Below are 18,454 nucleotides of genomic sequence, written 5' to 3' on the forward strand. Positions count from 1 at the left end.
ATTATAAAGTAATATATTATATATAAATATTTTCAATTTATACACAAGCATTACTATAACTTATAATAAACTTTATTTATATGATTATACTTAACAAGTTTATTAGCTATCACTTTAGATTTTATCGCATATTGTTTGTAATTAATTATTATTTATATAAACTTTGATATAAAATATTATAACATTTAAGTTGTGTCATTAATTTCATATATGTATGTATATAATAAAATAATATATTATATATTTATATATTTAATTTATACATAATATGTATAATTTATTATTATGGATGAAGTTTATAAGTATTGTAATTTGTAAAAAAAAAAGTGATAAAATTTTAGTTTATTGGTTCAAAATCAGATCAATAAAATAAATTTTATATTTGATTAGTTTGATTTTTTTTATTTAATCAATTTTGATTATTTTTTAAAAATAATTGATTCAATTAGTCTTTAAATATGATAGATTAAACTACTCATTTATTCCCTATTGAAAAAGTTTATGACCTACCCCTTTTAAAATTTATCTTAACCACAACTCTGGGGAATTTCGGCTTTGTCCTCATCTTAAAAGAACTGCTTGATAATTCCGTAAACAGGTAACAACTAGCCTTGGCTTCAGGTTTGTTTTTTGGGATGGTGTGGAGCACAGCAGCCTCGGTCCTTGGGGTGGCTTTTACCTTGCACAGTATCGCAGTTGCTTTGACTCATGGTTTTATCTTACAAAAAATATTTCACTTTAATACATTACGGACGTGAGATTCATAAATCTCTTACGTACCGTGCGATAGAATCAAATGATTTAGCCGTGTAGGACAAAATGCTTTATGATTAGCATTAGTTTTCTTTTCTTTTCTCTTTTCCTGGGATGGAACACAGAATCAACTAAAAAAATACTTGGCAGATGCTGCCAACCATCATTGTGTTTTTTTTTTTTTGGATTAAAATAAGACGAATTTTAAGCATATGGGGATCTCAAACATATGCCCTTTTCAGCATATTCTCCTGTGGCAGCACAAAAAGAGAAGGATATTCTTTAGAAGCAATACTGCCACAGCATATGCCGTGTTAAGCTGCAGTTCTGAACTTACAGATAAAACGTCATGACATCAGAGTCCAATTTGACTAAATTACCTGCTGCTTCATTCTCTCAACATGGGCTGTGAAAGAACTTTTTTATTCACTGGACGAGACCAACATTCAATCTAAAACCGAAATGGGATTTCTTTGAACGTCACCCTAATGATGAATTCTACCGAAATCCGTCTTATATGATGCTGTTCAAACGAATTTGCTTAGCGGATAAAATCAGTAAAAGGAATTCTAGTTTCTCTTTATGGCAAGGGAAATCAATCAAATCTCTATGCAACTGGGTTTAAAACATGACACATGGCTACCAAACCTGTTGTCATCTGACGTGTCGCCGGCTCATCTCATCTGACCAAAAGAATTCCATGCAATCTCAAGTCATGGTAGCACCACTGTCCTCCCTTCCCGGTGAATATAACCTTCAAAGTCTGGTAATATTAACTGAAAGGAAACTGCATAAACTATTGCTCTGTTCTTTCTGCAAGTTTTCTTTCCACAAGCAAAGAAAGCTTTGACTTCCTCTTTTTATAGCAAGTATAAGAAGGACATGCCAATACGAATTCTTGGAGGTTTTGTTGGGATTTTGGCAAGGTGTTTTCCATGTCTTCAGAGAGACTCATTGCTGGTGATGCTATGCGGTCTGACGAGACAATGCACAATCCAACAGCGGCCTTGCCATGGTCCGGTTCTTTCAGACAATGTGGCGAAAATGATTCAATTTTCGAAGAACTTCCCAAGGCAATGATTGTATCAGTTTCCAGGCCTGATACAGGAGACATGAGTCCCATGCTCCTGTCTTACACCATTGAAGTTCAATACAAACAGGCACTCCCTCTCTCTTCTTTTCTCTCTTTTTGTCTATGTAAGAGTTTTCTCAATAGACTGCTATCCTTTTTTCACACTAAGGATCTGGGGTTGGCCCTTCTGCAACGATAAAAGAATTGATTATTAATAGAAAAGAGACTCAACATCAAGGCAAATAATCTACTCTTTTCAGATAATTTTATTGCTTCTCTTCTTCTCATCCAATTCAGTTAGGGAGTTTGATCTGCAAATTATTAATTATTAGGGCTCTATACCCTGATTTTATCATATCTTTGCAAATGTAATGAGATTTTAGTGTTGAGAAGGCTAATTGTCCTCCAGGAGACCAGGCCTAAACTTGAACAATCTGTCATATTTGAACATATCTTATAAAGATTATATACGAACATTTGGGCCACAATTCTTTTTCCTTTTTATAAATGTTAGAGAGGTGCAACAGAAACTTATATCAAGTTGGTTTCGCATTGCCCTCTTCATATGCTTAAATTTCCAATGTACATTAAGATAGATGGAATATGAATTTGGAAATATCTTAGCCTAAAAGGCAGTTTTATTAGATCCTGAATCCGAATGCCGTTTGTGTTAATCAGAAGCATTCTGTTATTATATTACTAAAATTCTAGCATTTTACTCAGTTATCTAAACTATGATATTGAGAGTTTTGGCAGTGGCCTTTCAAACCAGAATTACAACTGGAATATGTACATATTGACTCAATTTCTTTTTAACAGTTCAAGTGGCGATTGCTGAAGAAGGCTTCGCAAGTTCTCTATCTACACTTCGCATTGAAGAAACGTGTCATTATCGAGGAGTTTCACGAAAAACAGGAACAGGTTTTTCCATTTCCCTTGCAGTTATGCTATTTCTGTAGTTGTAGGCTTGTCCAGTTTAACACTTCCAACTTATCTCATCCCGGAACTTTACATTCTAGTTTAAAGAATTTAAATTTACCATGAGGATGTATTCTTTGATGATCTTTGCTCTTCTTTCTGTTTTCAATTCATACAGCTTACTTCTATTTTATCAATGCATTCTTATTTCAAAGGTTAAAGAATGGCTTCAAAGCTTAGGAATAGTTGACCAGGTAGCAGTAGTGCAAGATGATGATGAACCTGATGATGGAGCCATTCCTTTACATCACGAAGGAAGTTCGAGAAACAGGTGAGTACATACTGTTCTGTCTGGATTTTGCTTTATAAAGAAAGCCCTAGTCTACCATTGCTATTCTAGTTCTAACAGTTTGGTCCTTGTCCAGAAATGTTCCATCTCTTGCTGCTTTGCCTATTCTTCGTCCAACACTAGGAGGGCAGCAAATCGTTTCGGACAAAGCCAAAGTGGCAATGCAAGGTTATTTGAATCATTTCCTGGGAAACATGGATATAGTAAATTCTAGAGAGGTGAGCATAAAATCTTGTTCTGAGTCAATATTTGATTCTCTTATTCTGTGACCTGGACTGTTGGACCATTCATTTGACAATAGGCTAGCAATAGGCAATTTTTTCAGCATCTTCCAGTTTTCTTTCCTCAATGTTCCTCTAGTTATACCCAGATTATTGTAACTGTGGGGTTCCAAATTTCAGGTTTGCAAATTTTTGGAGGTCTCTAAATTGTCATTTTCATGGGAATATGGTCCAAAGTTAAAAGAAGGTTATGTTATGGTGAAGCATCTATCACAAGTCTCTGGAGATGACGATATTGGATGTTTTCCATGCCAGTGGTTTAGTTGCTGGAATAACAGTTGGAAAAAGGTAGTTAAATCTCCTATCTGTGGATTTAAGTTTACCAATTGTTTATTGGTTTCTTGCAATATAAATTAAAGCCACATCTTGTTGTCTTTATGCACCTCGCTTGATTATGTTTATGAATAATTAAGCAGTCCAAACAGCACCTAACGACAGCAGATTAGTTATCTCATTGTTTCTGCATGTAGGTGTGGGCAGTTCTAAAGCCAGGGTTTTTGGCATTGCTTGAAGATCCTTTTGACACAAAACTCTTAGACATAGTTGTTTTCGATGTCCTACCAATGTCAAATGAAGATGTGAAGTCCCCGGTGTATTTAGCAGACCAGATAAAGGAACGTAATCCTTTGTTCTATGCATTTAAGGTGAGCTATGTTTTTCATTCTGTTGAACATAATCCTTCTTGCAGAATATTGATGTGTCCTGAATATAAATGTGGTAACCAGTCATGGTCTAATCACAGAAAGGAATGGAACTACGTTATGCAGTCTTGCAGTAGCCTGAGAAATCTATAACATGTTATATGTAGTGCATGCCTTTGAGTTATATCAGGCACCATCATTCTGTTCTAAGCTCAAATCGTGGCAGAGAGCCTCTTCTCAGAAATTTAATATTTGCAATGGAAAAGCTTTTTTAGTTTATTTTGATGATTGTTCGATTCCAGCATTCTTCAGCATACTCATTTATCCGCATTGCTTGGTCTTGTAGTTGTGATAGAATCAGGTTTTTTTCTATCAAAATCAGTTAAATAGAAGTTTTTCTTATTCAAGTCTAATGATGGAAATGTGGAAAGGTCTCTTGTGGAAGTCGGAGCATAAATTTGAGAGTTACAAGTAATGGTAAAGCCAAAGAATGGGTTGCTGCAATTAACTATGCAGGCATAAGGGCCCCTGATGGCTGGTGTTATCCTCACCGCTTTGGTTCCTTTGCTCCTCCAAGAGGTTCGAATGAAGATGGGAGTCAAGCTCAATGGTTTATTGATGGTAAAGCTGCTTTTGAAGCAATAGCTGCTTCAATAGAGAAGGCAAAATCAGAGGTTCATATCTTCTAATGCCAACACATGAAACAAATTTTGTATATGTCATCAATGATTGAATTTTTTTTATTTGCAGATATTCATAACTGGCTGGTGGCTCTGCCCAGAGCTGTACCTGAGACGCCCTTTTCAAAGTAATTCTTCCTCTCGGCTTGATGAACTACTAGAAGCAAAAGCCAAGCAAGGAGTTCAGGTGCAAATATTTCAACTTCTGCATTGCCATTCTTGATAATTTGCTCTTGTTCTCCTCTAGGGTCTCCTTTACAATCTATCATTATTATATGCCCACAATCATTCCAATTGCTCCTTTTCTATATTAACTAGAATCAGCAATGCAGATTTACATTCTTCTCTACAAGGAGGTTTCTATTGCTTTGAAAATCAAGAGTTTGTACAGCAAGAAATTGCTTCGTAACATTCATGAGAATGTGAGGGTGCTGCGCTATCCTGACCATTTGTCAACAGGCATATATTTATGGTATGCAGTTCAGAGAAAAAATTCAGTCCACATTTCTGATAAAAATGCCAATGATCTGCACTTATTGTGATTATTGTTTTGCTACGGTTAAATGCAGGTCCCATCATGAGAAACTTGTTATTGTTGATTACCAGATATGCTTTATTGGAGGTCTAGATTTGTGCTTTGGACGGTATGACACCGTTGAACATAGAGTGGGAGATTGCCCTCCCTTTACATGGCCTGGAAAGGACTACTACAATCCCAGGTGTGTTTCTTTCATACTCCTGGGAAAATCATTTCAAAAGACTTAAAAGGATTCAAGTATGCATCTTCAGAATCAATGAATTATGTGGAACAATTTGCAAGAACTAGCTTTGCATGCTGATGATTATAGAAAATATGCAATAATAAACAATTGTATGCAATGAATCTTTCAACATATCAAGTTGAAAGAAATGGTAGGCTACTTCAGAAATTTTGGACATGAGTTGCTTTCTTTGATGGTTCTGTTTAGAGAATCTGAACCTAACTCTTGGGAGGAATCAATGAAAGATGAACTCGAAAGAGGAAAATATCCCCGTATGCCATGGCACGATGTCCACTGTGCTCTATGGGGACCGCCATGTCGTGATGTTGCTAGGCACTTTGTACAACGTTGGAACCATGCCAAGGTTAGTCTCCTTCATTTCAGACAGCACATTTTTCTCATCTCTGCCAAAGTAAATTTTTCTGAAACAGATGAGCTTTTTCTTTCCAGAGAAATAAAGCTCCACATGAGCAAACAATTCCACTACTTATGCCTCAACACCACATGGTCCTCCCTCATTACATGGGAAATAGAGAGATTGACATTGAAAGTAAGGGAGAGGACCATCAAAAAGACCTCAGCAGACAGGATTCCTTTTCCTCACGATCACCTTTTGAAGATATCCCACTGCTTTTGCCCCAGGAATCTGATGGACTTGTTGTTTCTAATGGAGACCAGAAGTTAAATGGTCTGCCCAGTAAGCATGATCCTTTATCTAAAGAACATGGAGATCATGGAAGCTCTTTATCTTCCCATGATTCTGAAGTTGACTCCTTAGGTTCAGACACACAAATTAAAGTTACTGCAGATGACCATCATTCCATGGATCCTCGAAGTAACCTGGAATCAAATGGAATGCCACAATCAGACATGGAAGTTTCAGATGAATGGTGGGAAACCACTGTGAATGATAATAATGATGCTTCTGCAGACGAATATGGAGAAACTGGCCCTCGCACAGCATGTCATTGTCAGGTTAGCTTTGCCTGTGAACGCAAATCGACTGTACTTAGATTAAATGACGTTCCATGATTGTGCTGTCATACTTGAATCCGTGCACAGACTTACACTACAGCTTAGTTTAGCACATCCAATTGTTTTAGAGAACTACGACCATGTTCAAAAAGCATTCATCATCCGTCAATGTTAGGCTTCTTAGACTCCTTCATACTTCATTAGTATACACATTTCTTAACCAGATGAAACTTGCAGGTTATCAGAAGTGTCAGCCAGTGGTCTGCTGGAACCAGTCAAACTGAAGATAGTATTCATAGTGCTTATTGTTCCCTGATTGAGAAAGCAGAACATTTGATTTACATTGAGGTAACATAAGTTGCAGTAGCATTTTTCTGCCACGGTTAAAAATTCAAGGCCAAGGATAAAATGAGTTATCAGTACTTCTTATACTAACCCGTTGCAGTTTTCTATTGGTTGCTTGCCTGTAGAATCAATTTTTTATATCAGGTCTTGCAGAAGATGAGATTATACAGAACCGTGTCCTGGAAGCATTGTACCGGAGGATTCTGCGTGCATACAAAGAACAGAAATGTTTTCGGGTTGTTGTAGTCATACCACTCTTACCAGGTTTCCAGGTAGAATTCTTTGTATTAGATCCTGAGTTCTAGTTTCAAATCTTAAGATGCTTAGCCTTTTCTTTCTTGGTGAGACAGGGAGGTTTGGATGATACTGGTGCAGCAACTGTTAGAGCCTTAGTTCACTGGCAGTATCGAACAATTTCCAGAGAGAAAACTTCTATATTGCATAATCTGAACGCAAAACTTGGCCATAAAACATGGGATTACATTTCCTTTTATGGTCTGAGATCATATGGTAGACTTTCTGATGGTGGTCCTGCAGCTACCAGTCAGGTATTTCCATCAGGATATAACTCCGATTTTGAGTCATAACCAGTTAATTCATTCAACAAATCCTCATTGTTGATCATACAGGTTTACGTGCATAGCAAATTGATGATTATAGATGATCGTATTGCTTTGATTGGTTCATCTAATATTAATGATAGGAGTTTGCTCGGATCAAGAGACTCTGAGGTACCTTTTCGCATTTCTTTTGATCTTTGAAGACTTCGCATTCTTGTAACATAAATGTTCCAAATGGAAATGGTTACTTAACCCAAGATTTAGGACTTCCTCGTCACTTGAAATAGGCCATCAAGTAAAAACTGCTAGTTTTCAAGCATATGTCAGTCACCAGAAGTATAGAGGAAACTATATCTTAGTGTGAATATTGAGGATAATTGAAAGAACTGCATATGCATAAACATTTTATTTCCTCGTTATGATACAAGAGAATTACTTGACTAGTGTCAAGTTAAGCATTTTAGAGCAAGTAGAATATTTCAATCTCATATCACATAAGTAGGAAAATCTTAAAAATTTATAAGTGTGAGTACTGCATATCCGAATAAATTAATTTTTTGAAAAAATAATAATGATCTCATCGGAAACCACTACTTCCTCCAAAATGGGTTATGAGGGATCACACTAACCTCATATTTGCTCACTATATTATCAAATGTGTGGACAAAATCGTATGCAGCTCTTTGATTAGAGCTTTACACGTAATCTAACATGATTGCCTTCATTTGATAACAAAGTCCCCGGACTTCTGTAGAGAAGTTCGTCTTGTAATTGACAGTGATTGCTGTTTCAGATTGGAGTAGTCATTGAAGACAAGGAATTTCTTGAATCAACTATGAATGGAGAGCCTTGGAAGGCCGGAAAGTTTGCTCATAGCCTGCGGTGCGCGCTGTGGTCTGAGCACCTTGGCCTTCATCAAGGAGAGGCCAGTTCAACGATCAATATTAACTTTGATCATTCTTTTCTTTCCTTTTTTTTTTTCCCTCTGTGTTCATGATTCTCAACATTCTTTTGGTTCATGGATATCTTCATCAATGAACCAGTGAAATAATGGTTAGAATAATAGATAATCCATTAAATGCTCATACTTTCTTCAGATCAGTAAGATTAGTGATCCTGTGTTGGAACAAACTTACCGGAAACTATGGCTAGCAACTGCAGAGGTAAGATACTGGTAGGCAAGGTTGCAGGGTGGGGTGCTTAGCCTACTTTTGCTGTGAACTTAACTAATGTTGCATTGCTATAAAAACCTGACAGGCCAATAGCATGATCTTCCAAGATGTCTTTGCTTGCATCCCCAATGATCTTATACACTCCAGGTACACTCCTGCAGGCAGATCCTCTATTTTTTGTTCTTTAATCAGAATCCTTTCTTTCTCATATGATCCGTATCCTGTCAAACACAGAGCTGCTCTGAGACAAGACATGGCCTATTGGAAGGAGAAACTTGGGCACACCACCATTGATTTAGGTGTAGCCCCTGAGAAGCTAGAAACCAAAGAGAATGGAGAGGTTGAAACCGAAGATCCCATGGAGAGACTTAAATTGATTCAGGGACATCTTGTTTTATTCCCTTTGAAGTTCATGTGTCAAGAAGATTTGAGACCAGTATTTAATGAGAGTGAGTTTTATGCATCTCCTCAAGTGTTTCATTAAGAATATCATATGGAGCAGTGGCAATACCACACTCATAGATTCCGACAGAAGAAAACAAGGAATGGAGTATTGATTACTAGAATGCCATTGATACCTCTCTGTGCATAATCTGTACATAATAGGCAAAGAAAATGGCAATTTTTTCAGCTGATTGATTCTCTACAAGGGGCATGATCGACACTCTATTTTTTTCCAAATCAAATGTAGAAAATGAGCCTATACTAATCTTGAAACAGAAATGGTTCAGCAAAATAAGATCAGAAACAAGACATATAAAGAACATTAACTCTTCTACATACAAAGAAGATTTAACCTTTCTGTAAGATAAGAGTGAGATACAAATCTCATTAACTACTTCCTCAAATCTGATGACAAACAAGCAGTGTATCAGACACAAATAGAGCAAAAGTTAGAGAGAATTGAAAGGAACTGATAATAAACTAACCAAGAAAGATTCAAGGGAACTGATAAAAAGGAGTATCATCCCCACATCAACCAACACACTATCACCTCTTGCAAAAAAAAATTTCCACCTCTTCTAGCAAGCCCTAGATAAAAAGGCACAGTCCCCTAGTCAAAGCAAGGCAGTTAAACTCGTCTTTTCTTAGGAAGCCGGCATCCATTATGTGGACGTCTAGTGGTGTCCTCAATGTGTACAACAGGATTATCTGACCGAGAATCACTAAAGCCCTCACGAAAGCTGAGGATTGCTTGCCTTTTCTTCTTAAAATGAGTAAAACCTTTCACTCTTACCACAACTGATTTAATCCCCATATTTCTTGCCAGCCGCCCCACATGTTCTGCTGTTGCTTCAGCAGCATACCGAGACACTTTTGCACCCCCTTTTAGCTCAGACAACTGTCCAGATGAGGCTCCACATTTCTTATTTCCATTTGAATCTGTCACAGTGACAAAGGTATTGTTGCGCATAAGCTTTATGTGCACAAAATCGGCATCTTGCTCAAAATTTTTGTATCGAAGAAATTGAGAACCCCCAAAGATGCTCTTTCCATCTTCCTCTAGTACTTTCCTCACCAAGTTCATGGTCTCGGAACCCCTCGCTATCTCAAAACCCCTCTGACGTTTTGGATCCCACCCTGTCTCAAAATGCCTCTGATATGAAAGATGCCTAAAACTCCGGAAACTTGACGCATATATAGCAGAGACATTATTGTTCACACTCTGTTGATCCAAATTCGTCCGCGGATTTCCAACATTCTCATAAAATTTTGCACCAGCACTGAAACTCTTTAAACAACCTATAAAATAAAATCAGTTAGGCCTATGGAAAAAAAGACTATTGAAAAATATTTTCAGCAAATAAGTTATTTAGCCCAATATTATACCTAGTGTACGGACAACATCCACAAATCAATTCATCACAAGTTTATTTATAGTCAAAGTTGCTCCACTTAGTCTTATAAGTATATCCAATGGAAGTTCAAACCAAACAATGAAAAGGTTTTTCACTTTATATTTCATTCACCACCCAATATGAAACAAAATAAATGAATCCACACAAATCCAGCTAGAAACTGCTGCACAATGTTTAGGGAATGCAAGACTGAAAGACGTACTCTTACATACAGCTACAATTTTGATCAATTCTGTCAACTAATAAACTAAGCATCACTAAAAACTCCTCAAGTCGCGGCCTTCTTCTATTCGACACCAACAAAGAACAAGAAAGTATAACCGACTACCTCAAATCTCAGAAAAAAATACTCAAATTCTATTCCTTTAAAGCAACATTAACCTAGGTGAAATAAAAAATTTAAAAATAGACAAAACAAGCAGATGGGTTAGCAAGCTTAACAAGAATCAAAACATAAACTTTTTGCACTTAAAGTAGGTTCGGTTTCCTAGCATTTCTTTGGGAATTTCACAATCTTGTTAGAAACAATTAAATTCACAACAACCTGTTAGCTCATTGCTACTTCATATTCTGTCCACCAATTGTTTGCAAAAACTACTCAATGAAAGTTCCAAACTTTGCAAAAGCTTAGCTTCTAACTTTTAACCAATGATTTAATTTCCAAGATTGAACAGTAAATCAAGAACTTAAAACGATCAAATAATTGTAAGATTTCCCAATTTTTTATACAATCTAAATGAGAATGAAAAAGGAAAAAAAGGGGCATGTGGGGGGGGGGGGGGGAACTTGCCGAGAAAACCAGAGCCGTTGGAGGAAGCTTGAGAGACCCAGTTGAAGCTACTAAAGCGTTGAAGCAAAGCTGAAGTAGAGAAAAGCTGAGCTTGTCGAATTGAAGACAAAGGGTACATCTTTTTCTTCTCTGGGTTTTTCCCTTTGGTTTCAGATTTTGCTTAGTAAAGATCAAATCTCTGATCGATAAACAACAAAAAATTATGTGAAAAAAAAAGACGGAAAAAGAAAATGCTGGGGTTTTGCGGCCTATCTTAGGATGATCCTCAAACGAAGCCCAACCCGATTACCTTATTTTTGGGCCCAATGATCCAAGATTCCTTCTTTTATATCTTATTTTTATCCAGGACCCGACCCGAGGCCCAACCCAAACAAAACTTTGGCAATACAAAAAACTATTTCTTTATATATACCTTTTTTATATAATTAATTTTTTTATTTTTTATTTTGATATTAAAAAGAATTGAATATTTAATATTATAAAAAAATTAAATTTTAATATAAAATACACCAAAATCAACTCCTTAAAAACTAAAAATAAATAAATATTTAGAGTGGGAAGAAATACTAGTTTTTGATTATTTGTTCCCTAGGACTAGGAGTTGCTTTTTTATATTATTTTTTTCAAGTTAGCCATGGGTGTTTAAGTGGGTTGGTAGCATTTTCAATCTAAGTGGATCTTGTAATCATTTGATCTTTTTCTGTCTTTGTCATTTCTCCACTATGGCTATGCATAATTGGCTGAGGAGCCAATATCTCCCCACCATGAATCTTGTAATCATTAGATAAGTATTCTAATTAAATCATTTAATTTTTTTATAAAAAAGTAAGTAAAATATTATTAAATAATAATTATTTAAATTCGTTTTCTAATTGTGAAAGTTTGTGAAAGCGAAAAGGACATTGATTTATATAATTAATCAATTAATCCGTACACAAATTAATTTCAGGGTTTGTGAGGGCTTGTGATAAACATAGTTAACATGATTATTTTTTTAATGAAATTCTAGTTTAAAGTAAGAAAAAAAAATTTAAATAGAATCAGTGGTAAGGATACAATCCTTGTTGCTTTACTACAAAGGAAAAAAAAGGATCCACTCTTTCTCATTATTTTATTATTAATTTGATTTATAGCAATCAAAATAAGGTAAATAAAGTTCATATCCCTTGATGTTTGATTATTTAATTAATATTTTTATATTTGTGATTTTAAACAGTATCGAGAGAGATACAAGATGTCACAATCTCAAAAAAATAGTGAATTACATATTTAACTGTATATTAGAATAAAATTGATTATTTAAGTATTTAATATGAGATAAAACTGTAAACTCTAATGAATTAAAATAAATAATATCTTACAGGTTAACGTAGATCATGAACAAAGTATTTCAATCCCTTCCTGCCCCTTTCGGACACTCTCCAGGTAAAACACGAAGAGGGTAATTCCCATGAAGATTAATGTAGCTGAACATGGTTGACTCGGCACAATCAGTTGTTCGGTTCATTAATGTAGAGTCTCCTCCACGCTCTTGACTGGGCAGGTTAACCAAAACCGCTCCTTTGCTTCTGACATTTCAGACAAAGACCTCTAGCATTCCTTTTTTGAGATTGTAGCCCATATGGTGACTTGAGGAACATTGCATGTTAATTATTATGCATATGGTGACAAATTGACAACCAGGATTTGGACACTTTGGTCTTCTAATCATGTCTGAGTTTTCACCAATTTACTGCAGTTTTTAGTGAAGCCTGGAGTGGACCAAAGATAAAAGGACAGCTGAGAGGTTGTACGATGTCTAATGTTCGCCAGTATAGAGTTAAATGTACAGTTCTCCCCCTTGGTTCAATCATTCTTAACTTCATCGGGGTAATATCAGGCAAAGCAAAGAAGTTTGGTTATGGATGAGACTGGACCATCATTTCTATGGACTACGTAAATAGAACAAGATATGGGAATGAAAGTGGACATTTTTTGATCAATTACATTGAACTAAGAAATACAATAATTGATGGATAGGACTTTTAGGAGCAATTTACCTCGCTCATTTACATCAGTACTATTTTGAAGTTGTTACAAGATTAACTTCATGCTGAGATACAGCAGATGAGTGGAAGAAGAGGCAGATGGCTGAAATATCATCCATTGCAATACCCTTCCTCTTCTTTTTCCAAGCATGGGCAGCACACTCGACCAGGCATTTAGCTGCCTTCGCCTTGTCAGGTGTTGAAGATACTATTTGGATTGCTTCCTGATTGGAAATAACATCCCATACCTGCCGGGACAGAAGCATAAAAAAATTGTTAGCCTAGTCAAAGCACTTCACCTTTCTTCATTTCAACTTAAAGTAACGATATTCGATCACATATCAAGAATTGTCATAGCATTCAACTTTTCTTCAAAGCCTTAGTAGACATGCATACCCCATCAGTTGCAAGCACAACAAATTGGTCTCTGCTGGTTATTTGTCTTTGTGTGACTTCAGGAACGGAAATAAGCCCATACTCCTTGATGCAATAATCCCCAAAAGCTCTAGACATTGCCAGTCCCGGTGACTCCTCATCGGGCAGCCAAACCCTGTGCACACCTGGCTCATCATGCAAACAGAACACCCGCCCTTTGCACTGAATTATCCGCTCAGCCTCCTCTGCAAGCAAGACCAACCAAAAACATAAGAATTCTTGATGGTTTTCTATTTCTTTTTTGGAGAGTTTGACAGAGTACTCACGAGGTAAATTGGGCTTGAAATCGACAGTGAGCTGAACGGGAACCAGGTCTCCATCATCTGAAGTTGTTGCCAAAACAGCCCGAGAATCACCGATATTGGCAACATACATGAGGTCACCCTGCCCAATATAAATGGCAAATTATTCTCACTAGCAGTGCAAAGATCAAGTACAAGTAAATATCCCAATGCACATCCACCTGCTCAGCCATTTGCCTGAATTCCACAAAGAAGGCAGCGCAGTTTTCAAGCAATACTAAATTCACCTTGTTACACATCTATACATTACCAGAAGTAAAGCTCCAGTTACCTGTCTGACAATTGTCAAGGCAGTTGTTCCACTGTAGAAGGAATCAATCTTCCGATACTGTTGAAGCTCCTGATCAACAGCAGCACAAGTCTTTAGATAAGAATGCTTCCATATATCGAATCTCTGATGCTTTTTATCTGATTCCAAATCGATATCCGGGTCAAGGGATGTCTGAGCTAGAGTCTCTTGCCAATGGCAAAGCAAGGATGAAGGCAATGATTCGCGGACCTTTTTCGCTACAAAATGACCCCATGGACCATGGCCATCAAATATCCCACAAAATAGCATGTCTGCTTGACATCCAAATTCCTATTTCAAGTAAGAAGAAGCCTTATTTAATCAATCAGAAACCAAAAAAAAGAACTAGATTGCCAAGGCCATTAATCTACCCAGAAAAAATTAGTGTCTTACCTCCCATACAATGGCACAATCCTGGTTCACTCCTTTTCTGCCCCTCTTGGAAAAAACTGAGGCTAAATTGTTGGAACCGTCAACATTTACAAAGCCAGAAGACCTCAAAATCAGGTCATTCTTCTTTGCATCCTTTGCCATTGCCTCAGCAGCTTCTCTTCCATCATCATTCTCTGAATTTTTCCCTCTTCTAATAGGAAACGACCTTGCTAATCCATTGAACATGGAGGAAAAATGCCTCATTGCCTCTAGAATTCAATACCCACTACCTCAAAAGAAAAATGATGTTTCCTTCTTGTAGATCCAAAACCTGCCCATTCGAAACAAATAAATAGTCACATAAACTTCAAATTGTGAAAGACTGACAAGCAAAGGAAATAGTATAAAATTGTCAAGGAAGGAAGCTTTCTACATAATTTTTTTTTCTGTTCAAATTCTTGCTTCAGAAACAGTAGAAGGTTAAAGCATATTGAATTTGAGTGACACTGTTAGCCAAGAAAAGACATGATCTGACTCAGAAAGGTAGGAATCTAACAATTTAAAAACAGAAAAAACAAGAACCTGTGAATCTGAAAGACAAAACAGAGAATATTCATTATGACAGGGAATTCCAATAACCTCCATCTAGAATTTTGAAGGAGGAGCTAAACAAGTACTACTAGTAAATAGATAAAAGCCCTCCACACTATAGACTTAGCTGTCAATCCCATCAACTGGTCTGCTTGGTTGCTGAGAAAAGATAATGGGAAACTAGGAAAACTGAAATTGCAATCTTTTAGCATGTCGAAGGACTTGGCAAGTGGCGACTTGAAAGTAGAAAAGGAAATCTAGAGCTAGCTAGAACTTCTAGTTAGTTGGCATTTACCTTTATAGTAAAGGCAAAAAATTAACAGGAAAAACAGTGTTCTGGTTTCCTTAGCTAATGATCTTTTCTTCTATTCACTCGGGACCCCTTTGGTTTGCTTTTCCAGAAAATCAAAGAAAACGCCAGAAGTATATCTTTAAAAAAACAGCAACAAAACTTAATGTGCAAAGTTACTCAGTTTCTGCTTTGAGTTAAGATAGGTAAGGAAAATGAAAAGTAACAGAACTTTCTCATGAGACCTCAAGAAACTATAAATCTCAAGTTCTATAAGGTCAATAAAGATGATCCATTAAGATGAATCAAAATATGATCTTGAAGAACAAAAAAATCCAAACTTTTAGCAAGATTTGTTTTTTTTTTTCTCTCTCACTCTCTTTTCTTTAAAAAAAAATGACAGGTCCTTTTAGTTTCAAATCTACTCCAAACCAAACTAAAACAAAAACCCAAAAACCAATCTTTCTTGTCTTCCCCTCTGTTTTCTTCCACTGTCTCTGCAACGAAACAGGCCACTCCAACCAAAGAAAAAGAAAAACGAAAAAAACCACACCAAGACCGAACCAAAAAGAAACAAAGGCAACAAGAAGAAGACCATGTTAGACCTCAACAACCGGTTTGCCGGGAAGCTGATGCAAGCAGCCGGAATGTGATGACGTGATCCTCACAAGAAGAGCTGAGAAACCCAGATAAAGAAGATGGAGATGGATCAGAAAAACAATCCATGTGGAAAAGAAAAAGAAACACTTTCCTTGTTTTCTTTGTTTGGTTCTGGTTCTCTAAGCTCTTTTTTATCTGTGGAGAAGAAAACAAAGAAAGAAGCAAGGTTGTACATGTATGATTAACATGCAAACAACACAACAAAACTACAACAGTTCTTTTGCTTTTCAAACATTTTGCATACCAAAACCAACTTTTTTGCCTTTTGCCTTTTTGGTTAAACCTTTACATGTTTCTTACTGTATTTAAACAAGTTAGTTAATTTTTTATGATTTTTTTTTCTAATATACGGTTTGAATGTGTTTTTTACAAATCCAGTTCATGATTTGTTCTATAAAATTTCCCTGTTAGCATGGATTTTTGGGAAAAGAAAATGAGAATTTGTAGATTCAAATTGGGGGGTTGTGTCCCATTGGTTGAATCAAGGGGGGTCAACTTTGGTTAGCCAAAAATGGGCATGACTTCTTGCTTTTAGGTTATCAAATTGGGTTGTTCATTTATTGTTCAATTAATAGACTTAATTTTAAGTTAATTGCATTAACGAGTTTTTAAATATGTTATAGAACTTAGCTAATTGGTATGAAATTATGAGCTATATTATATATACACACAATTTTCAATATTTTTATCATTATTAAAAAATTTTGCTCCCATAATATCAATCAAAAGCAGCATTTTAAACCTCTACTCCATCCCCCCAGTGTGCTTGGAATTTGATTAAGATATTCCAAAATCCCAAATTATTGGTAACATGCAGATATTTTTATGTAATTAACATAAAAAAAAAAAACTTTGTTTCGTGCTCTAGAGTCAAATAAAATGATTTTCGTGAACAGATAAGCATGCCATCTTACTATTTTTTGAACAGTTCAATGACTTTTTGTTGTCCCAAAACAGATTTGATTAAAAATATATTCATAAAATGGAATATTTATAGAAATAATAATTTATTATTTGAATATTAATGTACACTTCTTTTTAGCAAATAAACAAAGTTTTGTCTGGAATTCTATGCCGTACACATGGCTAATTATTAGCCAGCAGCTTCTTTCGTAGACCAAGAACACCACCCAAATTCTTTCCTGTTTCCAAATCATTAAATAATCATTATGATTAATTTATTTTATATTAACCATTAATTAAACAAATCATGAGCAAGAAGTTGGTAATAGCGAGAAAATTAATTTTTTTATAAATATGTTCATCATGTATGACTATTTAAAATAATTAAAATTTGGTCCAAGAAAATAAAGATAATTTAATTTTTCAAATTTACGTCATTTGTGATGCATACGTCAAAGGATTAAAAATAAGACTTTTTTAAATAATTCAGTAAAAAATATAAATGTTACCTAAAAGTTATTTATAATTATGATAATTTACCATATATTTTTGACAATTTGTGTTATTTTATTGAAAAAGTAAAAGAATAATTTTTTTTTCTTGTGAATTTTGATATTCATGGTCGGCCATCTCCTGCCCCAGGACTTGGTTTAGGTGACCTGCGAATGAGGCTATCTTTGATGTATACTCTTTAGTCAATGTGCCCCAAACAAAGGACCAATCTTGGAGATATTGTCAAAGAACACTGTTTGCTTAAATTAAATCTGATAAGATATTTGTAGCATACAAGGAACTTTCCTTTTCTCTGTTATTAAACCGTGTTGGAAAAATGCAGTTAATTAATAGTATTATATATGGTTCATATTACTTCATACAGTTTCTGCATTGAGACATCGATTCAATGACAAGTGTATGTATTTTTGTTATGAAAAAGTTTGGTCCGAATACTTTCTTCTCCCAAGCATACATGATGCATGTATTTGGACAAGGAATTTTTTTGCCATAAAAAGGCTAAAAGGTTGCTTTGCTACTTGCTAGTAGAGTAGGCTATGGAGCAACTACATGGGGTTGAAGATATTGCGTTGGAAAGTGACTGGGAAGTAGAAATGAGGGAGTTGCAGAAATGGGGACCAAGCTTTTTGAGTGTGTATGGATTCTTAACCCTTGTTGAAAAGATGAACCTAATTGATAGAATGATGTAATTTTATGTTTTACATTAACTCATTTAACTTTATAACGGTTTCGTTACAAAATATTTGACTCAATGATAAATGTATGTATTTTTTATTCTCAAAAAATTTTGATTCCATTCTCTTCTCCCATGCCCAAAAACACTTTCTAAATAAACTATTGATGTTAGGATAAAGGTACCTATACCTTTACATGATGCAGGAATTTGAACAAGGATATAAAAAGGTTAAGAGGTTGCT

At 35.6% G+C, this 18,454-nt stretch overlaps 3 protein-coding genes across 4 annotated transcripts; 1 reads left to right on the forward strand and 2 right to left on the reverse strand.

The window, feature by feature from the left end:
- LOC18600515 (phospholipase D zeta 2) lies at positions 1,551-9,142 on the forward strand. Of its 2 annotated transcripts, XM_018122021.1 has the most exons (20): positions 1,551-1,913; positions 2,645-2,746; positions 2,959-3,074; positions 3,169-3,310; positions 3,494-3,661; positions 3,844-4,017; positions 4,446-4,688; positions 4,765-4,881; positions 5,027-5,166; positions 5,264-5,413; positions 5,663-5,819; positions 5,906-6,430; positions 6,668-6,778; positions 6,901-7,047; positions 7,126-7,323; positions 7,405-7,506; positions 8,129-8,260; positions 8,433-8,498; positions 8,593-8,654; positions 8,742-9,142. In XM_018122021.1, the coding sequence occupies exons 1-20, from the start codon at positions 1,689-1,691 to the stop codon at positions 8,989-8,991; spliced, it is 3,327 nt and encodes a 1,108-aa protein (XP_017977510.1). In that variant the 5' UTR covers positions 1,551-1,688; the 3' UTR covers positions 8,992-9,142. The 2 variants fall into 2 exon arrangements, with proteins under 2 accessions (XP_017977510.1, XP_017977509.1); XM_018122020.1 differs by having other exon boundaries at positions 8,593-9,142.
- LOC18600516 (probable ribosomal protein S11, mitochondrial) lies at positions 9,234-11,350 on the reverse strand. Its single transcript, XM_018122022.1, has 2 exons — positions 11,157-11,350; positions 9,234-10,250 (listed from the first exon to the last, which is right to left on the reverse strand). Exons 1-2 carry the CDS (start codon positions 11,272-11,274, stop codon positions 9,580-9,582), a joined length of 789 nt encoding a protein of 262 aa, XP_017977511.1. The 5' UTR covers positions 11,275-11,350; the 3' UTR covers positions 9,234-9,579.
- Positions 13,107-16,467, reverse strand: LOC18600517 (probable protein phosphatase 2C 34). Its single transcript, XM_018122069.1, has 6 exons — positions 16,067-16,467; positions 14,603-14,912; positions 14,192-14,500; positions 13,885-14,002; positions 13,580-13,803; positions 13,107-13,431 (listed from the first exon to the last, which is right to left on the reverse strand). The coding sequence occupies exons 2-6, from the start codon at positions 14,843-14,845 to the stop codon at positions 13,216-13,218; spliced, it is 1,110 nt and encodes a 369-aa protein (XP_017977558.1). The 5' UTR covers positions 14,846-14,912; positions 16,067-16,467; the 3' UTR covers positions 13,107-13,215.

The sequence above is a fragment of the Theobroma cacao genome, chromosome 5 (assembly GCF_000208745.1).
Source record: "Theobroma cacao cultivar B97-61/B2 chromosome 5, Criollo_cocoa_genome_V2, whole genome shotgun sequence".
Lineage (NCBI taxonomy): Eukaryota > Viridiplantae > Streptophyta > Magnoliopsida > Malvales > Malvaceae > Theobroma > Theobroma cacao.